Source organism: Xyrauchen texanus, chromosome 26 (genome assembly GCF_025860055.1).
Source record: "Xyrauchen texanus isolate HMW12.3.18 chromosome 26, RBS_HiC_50CHRs, whole genome shotgun sequence".
NCBI lineage: Eukaryota > Metazoa > Chordata > Actinopteri > Cypriniformes > Catostomidae > Xyrauchen > Xyrauchen texanus.
In genome coordinates this window covers 17,545,050-17,556,868 of record NC_068301.1, presented here as the reverse complement: position 1 = coordinate 17,556,868, position 11,819 = coordinate 17,545,050, and the positions used below count along the sequence as shown (strand labels likewise).

The following is an 11,819-nucleotide window of genomic DNA, read 5'->3' as shown; positions in this document are numbered from 1 at the left end:
TAGAGAGCTTTGGCAAGCCTCCCATGCTTTACAAACCAACTTCTCTACTTGATGATGCAAGGATGTTTGCTGGGAGAGGACAACCGAGGTCACATCAAAATGACCATCAAGCTGGTGATGAACTCTATGACCCATTCCAACCATCATCCTCACCACCTCCGGAAACGACACACACCACCAGTCTTAACAAGATTGCCTCAACTCTTCTGGAGCTTGTGGCCCGTAGATAAAATTAAGCTTATTTGTTTCTGTATAATCTGACATGGTTATATTTTAACATAGCCTACCAGATGAGGTTCTGAGCTAACTTTTGGGAGTTGATTTAACCATTATGCTGCTTAGCAACACTCAGTTTAAAATTAAATTAGGGGACTGTTTTTGCAGTTGATATTCTTTAAGATTTCAGACAAAATACAGACAATAAATGGAGCGTTATTTTCAGTAATTAGGTAGTTCTGATTGTTATCCTAATATTTGAAGGATACTTGGTTTTGTTTTGTACAATGTTTCTCGTGTTGTAAAATTGTACTGTTTTGTTCAGCTGGTTTTATTAAAAGACCAGTGTTGGAAAAAAATAAACCATGCAACCCAATAGCGACCTTTCTTTATAGAATGATTGTTGAAATCTGTATTTGATTTGGGAAAAATACAATTACAGCAATACATTGCTGTGGCTTGTTGTTTCTTGTGTACATTTGTATCTTTTTATTATTTTATATTTTGATTATTATTATTCCTCTCTCAAAGCACCTCTAACATCGTACGTTCCCTAAAGTTTATCTTTAAGTGTAGTTTAGTTGTACTGTTTATGCTCTATAGTACAGGGATTTAAGTTGTCATAAGGGTTATCCAGTAACTTCAAGGTTTTGTGTCAGGTCCTGTTTGATGCTTCTTTGTAAATGCTGGTTTTGTGTATTAATGGTTTAGAATATTGGTTTCAACCTCCTAGTCCAAAACCATAATAAATTAGCATGGTTTCTGTTCTATCCTTAAAAAAAAATCTTATATTGACATAGTTTTTGTGAACACATTAAAACTAAGTTAATCTATATTATGAAAGATTTAACTGGAAATTCTCATTCTTAGACTAAGGATGTTTTTCATAAATGTCAGGTCAGAACAGGTTGTCCTGTTTTGTAAGATGTATAATTAATTCTCCAATTGCAGTTTATCTTTGACAGGCAGTTCTTTAATATTTTGAAGATATTTTCTATTGTTTCCTTTGCCATCAATTGTTTTTATTATTGATTGAATTAAATATGTTTGAAAAGCTATTAAATACACTATAAAACATTTAATACTCGTATGTTGTGGATGATTACTTTTTTTTTTTTTTTTACATCAGATATCATGTCACATTTACAATATATATATATTTTGGTAGTACACTTTTCCTAAAATGTTTGATACCTTTCAGAAAGTTTATTTGTCTTGGAGAAACAGGTAAATGACATTGTTTTTGTGCTGGCACACTAGGACTGCCAGCAGGTAACGCAGTTATAACAGCAAAGGCATCAAAATGATGGTTTAACCTCTCGCTGAACTGAAGGACTTGCGTTTTACATTGGCGCTAATTTATGACAACGTCACCGTTAACGTAACACTTCTTCCGGTTTGAAAAACAGTAGGCAAATCGTCGGCCATCTTGGTTTCCTGTAACAGCCTGAAATAAATTAAATATTACGTCGAACCGGACAACACTACGATTTCATCACGTAAAGTAAGTATACATTTAAACACGGACTCGATACTATTTGCTTGTTATCTACTGCTGTTTCGATGAAGCGGCCGTCATTTTGAGCTCGTGGTCCAATAAAAGTTTTCATCCAATGGACGATTGTTTTGGATGATGAACATAGGCGCCATTTCCCCCCCTCGCTCTCTGAAGCGCTTATTGGTGGCTAGTGAAAGGGAATGGAGGCGGTTAGGAAACTGTTTGTCATTGATCGCCATTTTGGCTCTCTTGTCTAAAATACTTTATTGGCTTATGGGTTAATTTTGAGCCCAAATGGTGGCAGTTTCCTAACTATCAGAGCCCTTAGAAACCTTGATTGGTGGAATCTGGTCCGAGGTTTGATTGGTCTGAAGGACATACCAAAACGTAGTCTTTATTGGTTAGACTGTCTAAACACTGCTTTACAAATATTTTAGGTAGCATTTGCTCTTAAGTCTTCCAAAGCATTCGTTATTTCACATCTCCTAATTTGATATGAATAACAGACAAATGCGGCCTGCTAACGTAGCGAACACTTGCTCTGTTCATTTACGCGTTTTTTATGTCCTTATCTGCATATAATCTTACAGGCTGCAGATGTTTGGAGGGGGCCAATAAGTCCATCAATGAAAATAATTGGTTACTTCTGGTTTCTACTAAAATATTAAAGTTCCAAAGACAAAAACAGAATGTATGGTCTCGGTTAGCATGTCTCCTAGTAAACTCTAAATGCTTTGTTTACTTAGTTAATTAAAATGACTAATCGTTTGTAGGAAAGTATTGTATAGTCTCAACAGTGCAGATTATCAAATTAACCGTGGCAGCAAAACCATTTATGATTGACCTTTGATTTTACAAGAAAATCAAAAATAGTATTTAAGTACTGTTGCTGTAAATAATTTACCTGCCTTCTAAATGTCTTTTGACAACAACAAATTATTGAAAGGATTGTAATGCAGTTAGAGTTTTCATCATGACCTCTACAGTATGAGGTTTAAACCTTCATTTTGATCTCAATTTCTTCCTCCCTTTTTGTCTGTACACCTCTATATTGACATTTTTCCAGTTTAACAAACCAGTGAAGATTCTGCAGCATTTCGATATTAAACATAATCGTATAAAATTTCTGCTGCCCCTGGCTTTGACCCAAAAAAATATATATTTTCTGTGTTTGTAATAGGTGTTTAAGGAATGTTCCGGGTTCAATAAAAGTTAAGCCGAGGCTACATCAGTTGTGGCATAATGTTGATTCCTGCAAAAAGTATTTTAGACCTGTCTCATTCTTTAATTTTTAAAAAAAGTAACACAATGTGATTGGGGCCAGTCCATAAACAATACAATATACACATTCAAAGGTATAGCCATTAGAAGCAAACATATGTGTTATATGTTTATGGACTGATCCCATTTACTTCTACTGTATGTGCCTGCTTACTGTAACCAAGATTTAGTCTATATATTATACACACACACACAAGGCTTGAGTTGAAATAATTTTGTAGTAGGGCTGAACGATGTGGACACAATGTAATTGCAATTTATTATTTTTTATATTGAAGTTGTGATTTGAACTGCAATATGATTATAAACAAAACAAAAAAGTTAGTGTTTCTTTTTGACCAACATAAAGTCATGGGCAAACATGCTCTACTGCCAACAGAAAGGAAGGGTTCAAGAAAGTGTTTCCACACTTGAGTCCTCTTATAATACTGTAAAACATAGAGGGGGTAAAACGGATTCACATCACCTTCACGTTGTATCGGTTCACTGTGTAGGCACTGTTTTTGTCCACTTTGCAATAGGGTCTCAGCCCATTTTTCATTAGGCTATTATTATTTGGAACTCAATAATGCATTACTATTAAGAAATTATAATGGAAATATATTTTGTATATTATTATTATGAAAACTATAATATATTTATGTTCTAATATACACTTTAATGCATCATATCTGTGCATTCCGGTTAAACCCTTAAGCCTTTATTTTGGCGAAGCTTTTTTTATTTTGGCAGAACTTTGAAGGAAAAAAATGGTTTGTCGTTAAGTTGGCAATTACCTTTTACTGCAGGGAAATGCACTCATTCACTCTTCTGTGCACAAAATCCAGTGTTAGGGGGTAACTTAAGATTTGGATAGTAACTTTTATCAGCCAAGAATATTTGGAATTACACAGATGTGCAATTAGTGAATCTAGAGCACTGTAAATATTAGGGCTGTACTTTATCCTCATGATATTGTATCGATACTTTAGATCCTTGTATAAATATTTATATTAAACTTTTTGTGTATTCATATCATGTAAACATAACAAAGTTGGCACACTGTTACTTCCTAATCATTTTAATGAGCTCACCAAGAGACAAAAATGTGATATGTAAACCTACATGCTCTCCATCAGACATCAGTATATAACTGAAATATACCCAAATGAATTGGAATTAAAATTGGAACTGATTCGTAATTTAATCAAATTATGATATCATGATGTATCTCAATATATCGAATAATGGCGTGTATTGCAATACGTACTATATCGTGAGGTGCCCTAATAAATATAATGCGTTCGGCGTATTAGCTGTGCATGCTTTGAAGATGTGTGTAATGCGCTACAGAGAACAGCGCTGCACACATACAGTAAGCACAGTGAGTAGCGTGTGCAGACTATTTATTTTGTATTTTTTTAATCACAGCCCTTGCAGTTTAATCGGCCCTATTTTGTGGTACTCAACATTATGCCGCAGATACTGTAGATTAAGCTTAACTTGGCCTATATTGAAACTGGAACATTACTTGCAGGCAGTTTTGTATTCAGGAAATTGCATCAGTGCGTGTGATGAAATTTTATTGCGTCAGTTTCCGGAAACAAGGAGCCCAATCAGATTCAAATGGTGTGCTATAGAATGCAAAACATCTGCCAGATTTATTATTCTAGAAGTAACTGAAGGGTAAACAAATAAATGATCATAAATGCATCATATAAATTGCATAACTTCCATAATTTTTAGTCAGATGAGATTTTTATTTGTCTTTGTCCTTCCTGTTCATTACCTCTTCAGATCAACAGTATATTTATTTAGGACACGAGTCACGTGACTGATGTTCTGTTCAGGTTGAATGTGCTGCACTGCATGCATGTCTCTGCACTCAAATGAGACTACAAATCTGACCTGTATGACTTTCCTCTTTAAATCATGCGGCTACAGCATGCGGCATCCTCTTTGAGATTGCACTGGGCCAATCATTGATCATGAGCTTATTTGCATCACTGCACAATCAACCACTCCACTCCTCTGATGGGGTGGGCTTTAGAGACATTCAGTTTGACATTGTAAATAAGCAAGGGCCAGTTGTTTGAGAAGTCAGTTGTTAAGTCCAGCTCCGTCCAGCCACAGTAGAGAAGACGATCTACAGGGGACAGATTTCCGAGGCTTGCTAACAAATCCTTCATCATCCCTACGTCCTTTGTGCAACTTTCTTCCTCTTTTGTCTGTTTATCGTTTTCTCTTTAGTTTTTTTATTCCCTGACCCCTATCCTGCTGCTCAAGGTAACTAAACCAGGAAGTTGAGTGCCTGTGAAAGGGGGTGGAGTGGAGAAGGGCAAGGTGGGAGGAGGGAATAATGCCGCCTATGGAAGGCTTGCTCAGCCTATAGCGTCAGTGGCCAACTCTGGCTTATTTGAGGAATCCGGCAAGGGGGGTGGGATCTTGAGGATAGGCGGACTGAGAGTATCGTTTAGCAATCTAGATTGAATACAGTCGAGTGTTAAAAGGAAAGCTGTCAGGAGATTTTTGTCCCGACTTGTTCTGCTGCTCTGCTTTGCTCTCTCACTCTTTTTCTTATGTTTTTCTTTTAATCCTTCCCATTCTCTCCACCTCTCGCACACTTTCTCATCTGTTTTTCCAGTCACTTGCACTGAGGCAGGGGTCAGCTGAAAGACGAACACTAGGGTTGCCAGGCAGAGGTCAACTCCAGGCGGCTTCAGGAGACTCAGACAGGGGAGGAATGGCAGTGGATTGTGTGTTCAGGGAGGGGGGTGGCTGAAGAAGATGGGCTAGTGAAAGGGGGAGGGGTCGAAAAGGGGGGCGGTAGGTGATCGCTTTTCCTCGGCTCAGGGCTTTCAACACAGCAGCGGATTGCCTGTCCCACACAGTCTTTTGTCTCCTCCTGGGACAGAGCCTGTGGACTTAAGACATTTTCTCTGTACGTTCAACAAGGAGACTTTAGTTACATCCTCCTCTACTTCTATACTGTCCACAGTGCAGCATGAAGGGCACGGGGTAAGTGTGACTTGCAATTGTAATCAGACTGTAAAGCTATCTCTCTCTCTCTCTCTCTCTCTCTCTCTCTCTCTCGCTCTCATTCTGCAGTAATGGGATGCTTCCTTGGTCCTCCGCTGCGCTTTTCTCCTCCTCTTTTCGTCCTTTACTTTTCCCCTTGCTTGAAATTTGAGTGTTTTCCTTTGTGTTTCCATGTTTTCTCTCCTGAACCAGCCTTGAAGCAGTCCCTGCCTCCTCTTTGCACCAGTTTTACATTATGTAAACATTGACAAGCTGGACTGGCTGTATTGTACATTTGCTTTGCCTTGTGAACTTAATTTTAACTTTTCCTTGTTGAACTACATTTCAACTTTTGATGGTGACTGCCTTTGATCGCAGTTGACCTCTAATTCGCCCAAGTTATAAATAGCAGCTCAATATCAAACTTGTTTTGACTTTGAACATCTTAAAGGCCCTGTGCTGTTGAATATACCGGCTACAGCATCTGTTATGTTGTGTAGGTTGTGTGATGCTTAGAAAAAGAGAGAGATAGATGACCCTGGCTGCAAAGGACTGCTAGTCTTGTTTCACCTTCAAGGCCCAGTTTTACAGCTTGTTTACACTAGGCTGACAGTGAAGCAGAGCAGAGGAATGTATATAGTTTCTGTGATGGATTGAAGTTTTATTTGGGGGAGTTTCATTGTACACAGACTTTACCCCTTAAGGTTTTATGGTTCGCTTTCCTCATGCGGCATTTTATGGAATCTGTCCCTTTTTCCATTCTTTAATCAAAAGTTTCTATGGGTGACAGTATTAAGGTCCATTTGGGGACAGGAGAGCTAAAAATAACTACTAGTTTGAGCCCTCAGTGTAAACAATGAAAAGTTAATAAAAACAAACACGTTCAACGATACAGTGTCTCACCTGGCCAACAATGACCTGTACAGTTTTGCGCATTCTCTCTTCTCTCCAGACTCACTTGGATCTGCTTTTCAAGCATGTTTTTTGAAATGTCAGTCCAGAATCTGCAAAGTTTGTGCTGTTTGGCTAGCATCGGCATGTCGTTGCACCTTGCCATTCTAATCGGCCCATCTCTGGATGAAGGTCACAGGAATGCGAGAGCGGCTCCCGCATTCAATCTGTCTGACAGTGCATCTCTTGTGGGTGCACAAACAAGAGTGGCCCATTCACAATCACACTGAGGATGGCATTATTACATGTACTGAAGGCATTACTATAGGGTCGCCAAGTTGTTTCATTTAAAGTTGCAAAACCAGTCCCCACTTTCTCTCTGGTATTCTGTGCTATAGTATTATCCCTCTTTCTCTTTCTCCCTCCCCCTATACTGTTTTTCATTCTCTCCCTCTCTGCTTGCTGTCGAATGACCTTGAGAGTTCAGGGACGGCTTCCTGGAGTTGACGTGAGGCCAAAGCAAGGGCAACATTGGAATGATTGATCCGTGAGATTAGACACGGATCAGCGTAGCAGATCTCAATGTTGTCTGCCCCCTCTGTTTTTAAATGCTCCAAACTTTGTGCAAAACAAGTACTGTTATTTTCCGGTTAATTTGTAATTCATTGCTGAGTGCTCGGTTGCATTTTGTTGTGTTTGAGTCGATAATTAACCAGTAACTGATGCGGTATATGTCGGGTTATTTTTACCGGCTGTCCTATCTGTGTGAATGTTTGTGCAGGTAATAAGTCCTGAATGTAGCTTGACAAATATGCTTTAGGTGACTTTTCTGTTTGACAGAAAGATTATGGAAAATTGTTTGTCTTGTGTCTCAGTTGCTTTTGCATAGTTTTAATTATTCCTAGTAGTTTTTATGAATATGGTTTGTTTGTGTTATTAGAGACTAAAGGTAACAGTTTTTCATTGTAAATTTTCTTAATACAAATGGTAATATTAATAGCTGTAAACTAAACTCCCATTCTATCATTCTTAACACTCGCCTCTTTCTTTTTCCATTTATATTCTATACCTGTTCTTGAAGGTGTTTTCTCCCCCTGGAATGATCCAGTATCGGATAAGATCAAATTTATCCTATATGTATTCATCGTGTGCTATGCATTCAGTTGTTTGTTTTTTCCTAAACCACGAATGGGAGGTGTGCTGAAGAAGAGAATTGTATTAGGAAAATTGAGATGTATGACAGGATGTTGAGATGAGATAATTTAGAACAGTGCCTTCACACTTGTGGATTAGGGAAACCAGTTTGTTTTTAAATGTCTGCAGAACATTTAAAAATTAACATGATGTGAAGTATTTTGTAGCTTTTTTAAGTCCAGTGGCTGGTTGCAAGAAACCTCTTGAGATAAGAAAACACTTAGTGGCAATAGGCTTTTAATTATAACTAAGGGTTTTTTTTAAGTTAAGGGGTTGCCTGCAACTGGGCCAAGAGGTTTAAGTTGTTCCTCAAAATTCGTATCATTCTATATTATCTCTCCACTAGAATGATATGAATTTTGAGGAACAACTTAAACCTCTAAACATCTTAAACCATAAATTCTGCAATTAAGCTAAAAACTCTCAACCCAACTAATTTTCTCATCAGCATAGCTGATTACAATCTTTCCAACATGAGTTGGAGATTGATGTCTGGGATTTTTCTCTGCAAGTAAAAAGAGTTGCTTTGGATCCATTTAACAAACCACATAGACCAAACATTTTTATAATAAAGGAATTGTTCCTGAGTATTGTTGTGTTTAGATCACAGCAGAATAAGTTTCTTAAGTTGTAGTTGTTTCTCCAACCATCAAATATCTGCAGCATATCCAGCAGAACTTGAGCCATTTGAGTCATCCTCTCGTCAATTTATGATATCTCAGATCTTCATGAACTGCTTGTCCCCCATCACCCTGAAATTGTCAAACATTCCTTTGCTGAGGTACTGTAGTCCTCCTGCATGGCGGAAGCGAAGGCTGGCAGAGATTGCTGATTCAGCCTCTGCTAGCGGCATTGACTTTCCGAGACACAGAGCACCAGCGATTATTGCCATTGAGGCAACCAAACAGGTCAAAAGAAATCCAACACCGCCAATGCTTTCTGACTTACTGAAGGACAATCGTGACTTGTGTAAATTGAGAATCGTATGTGCAGCTTCGCTTTTGCTTTTTGTATCCACTTAAAAGTTTGAAGCTAAATATGCTGTAAGCAAAACATTTTGCAATACTACACACAAAATGTCCCGACTATTATTACTGAAATAGCTGTCCAGAACAATCACAGTCTTTCCATACGTTTAAATGCACTCTTAAAGTTGATTTCAGTCCGACTAAAACATTAATTAGTCTTTTTAAAGTGTCATGTGAATGCTTTAGTCCAACTAAAATAACACCAGTCCAGACTAACAGTCCTAGAAAAGGCAATTGTAGTTTGGCTTAGTCCAGTATTCGACCACAGTTGGCCTTGGCATTGTACGTATACTTGTACGAATGTATTTAAGGGAACAGAATTGTGTTCAGCATTAAATCCACACAGGCACAGTTTGTCCCATATGTTAGCATCTTGCTCCCAAACATCTGAGACTGTTTATTTGAGACTTAAGTAGGGCTGGGACGGTTACGCATTACCGCAATACCGCGGTCACGTGACTCCAACCGCGGGTCTGAGCTTGTCACCGTCGTCACCGCAAAAAAACAAAAACAAAAAAAACATTGGCCTGCACATGTGTGCACGTTGTGTCTAGTGACATGGATTCGTTGTGTCTAATGACATGGATTCATTGATTCTAATGATATGGATTATGTCTAATGATATTAGCCTACATGGATTCAAGGTTTTCTAAACAAAACTTATCAAAATATGGAGCAAATCCGACCTTTCAGCGAGTTGGGGAGCGCAATGTTCCATGACACATAATAACATTCCATTTGTATTAGAGATGCGCGGATGGGCTATTATTATTTAATCCGCAACCGCATCACAAAACTCATCTGTCCGCACCAACGTTTTTTGATAAATTTTCAAAACCGCATCCATGGCGCTGACTGTTTTAAGGTCTGAGCGATGCAAGGCGCTGCTGCCGCGAGGCTAGAAAGCTCTTGGCTGTTCTAGAAAGGAGACTGATCCAATGCAGCAAAGATATTTTAAAGGCTAAAGTCCCTAGTAGGCTATAGCCTATTGGCTATGTTGTATCCCCAGAATATCAGCAGTGAAGTCCGTTTCCGATTGGCGCACAGGGATAAAAATAAATAAATAAATAGTAACGCACATCGGCAAACCTGACTAGCCTACTAGGCTACTGTAGCCTAAAATTTTATCATTTTGTTTTGAATTTTGTTTAAAATGCATTTTAAGATTTCTATTTATTTCTCATGTCTGTGAGGCAGTAGGCCTAGCCGCCGAGTTTCGGTTCATTTATGAGAGAGCTCACGCGCAAGAGATCGCATCGGCGCTTCCACGTCCTGCTGCTGATTATATGTCTGCTATATTTGCTTCTTATTTATTAATTCCAGGCAATTAGTTAATGAAACAGTGATTAAAATTAAGATACAATTTATACAAAACGAAATTTTAAGTTAAAGAAAGGCTTTCTACAAAACAAAACTTAATAAAGTGGTCAAAATCATGTCTGACCCATCTTCAATCGCGAATGTATCTGAGAATAATCTTAAATAAGGAAATCTATACAGTGATTAGTTCATGCCAAATTACTGCTTGATGAAAATTTGACTATTTAAAATTGTGCTCGTTTTTTTTCTTCGGATGTAGGTGACAATATTTAAAGTCTGTCTATCAAAAGCGACTTCTGATGTGTGCGCCAAAGTCTGTCGGGGACTTCTCTGATCCAATGTAATGTATTTAATGCTGTTTACCGCTATACCGCGGGAATATCTTGCTTTTCAACCGCGGTTAGAAAAAATCCATACCGCCCCAGCCCTAGACTTAAGTATTTGTTTGCATTTTAATGATTTTTATTTACAAATATTAAAATACTATTAGAACTAGGAACATTTAAGTAAAAAAAAAAAAAATGTAAACATACTGTGTGACAGGCCTAGGCTGACATCGGGTTGGTTGTCATGACTTTGGAGGGTGGGGTTTTGGAGAGCAGGAATGTGTTTGAAGTTACCAAAAAGCAGAAGTAAAAAATAAATAAAAAAAAAGACTGAAATCGCTAATAACACCTGTAATGTTAATTATCTTATGATCATGTTCCTATATGGTGGCAGTTAAGGCCCATGTATTCATTAGCCGCTTTTCCACCATCGGGCTAGCACAACCGTGCTGGCGGAATGGCTTTAGTATGTGGCGAATCAACGATTGTCAGTTTGCTAATGCAAGGGTATCTGATTTGTTTCTAGGTAGCTAGCAAAGTTTTCTATGGTGAGGTTAATAACATGAAATAAAAAAATTGAATGTTTAGTGTATCTTCATGATTTTATTGTGATGGTTTAACTTGTATAGTAGCCTACATTATTTTTCTACATGCCTTTTTCATCAGGGTGGTAAATTACTATAGCTTGCTCTTTAAAACTCTTCCTAAACGCAGAAGAGTTCCATGGTTCACCTGTTTTCAATTTCTCCAGTGTTTTCATCCACATCAGCATATATTCTAAGCGGGTAAAGTATTACATTTGTAGAAATTGTCAAAAAACATGTGGCTCTTGTCTATAGTGCCGATAGTTTACAGAGTCGAGATTACCGTATTTGTTTTTTTACAGTGCCTCACGTGAGTATGTAGATGACATGAAGCCATGGTCTGAGTTTAGTTATGTTGATACCATTGACTATTTTGATTTATGACAGCCAACAACTGCACAAGTTGAGCGTGAAATTAATTTTTACCAAAACACTTTCCTGGACTTTCGGCTTCATCATACCACATTGGTGGAATGACCTTCCC

At 38.0% G+C, this 11,819-nt stretch overlaps 2 protein-coding genes across 9 annotated transcripts in view; both read left to right on the top strand.

The window, feature by feature from the left end:
* LOC127619534 (uncharacterized) overlaps nucleotides 1-1,286 on the top strand; it is a 202,635-nt gene extending 201,349 nt beyond the window's left edge. For all 4 annotated transcript variants that reach the window (XM_052092380.1, XM_052092381.1, XM_052092379.1 and 1 more), the window contains one exon: nucleotides 4-1,286. In XM_052092380.1, coding sequence (XP_051948340.1) covers nucleotides 4-230 — 227 coding nt within the window. In that variant the 3' untranslated portion in view covers nucleotides 231-1,286. The remainder of the gene's footprint in view (nucleotides 1-3) is intronic.
* Nucleotides 1,287-1,608: 322 nt separating this feature from the next.
* The window catches only part of LOC127619890 (nuclear transcription factor Y subunit gamma), a 40,949-nt gene continuing 30,738 nt past the window's right edge, over nucleotides 1,609-11,819 (top strand). For 2 of the 5 annotated variants that reach the window (XM_052092919.1, XM_052092917.1), the window contains exon 1: nucleotides 1,609-1,720. The gene's annotated coding sequence lies outside the window, so the exon portion shown is untranslated. Of the gene's footprint in view, nucleotides 1,721-5,038; nucleotides 5,993-11,819 lie in introns of those variants that run through there. The other 3 variants (XM_052092918.1, XM_052092916.1, XM_052092920.1) reach the window with 3 other exon arrangements.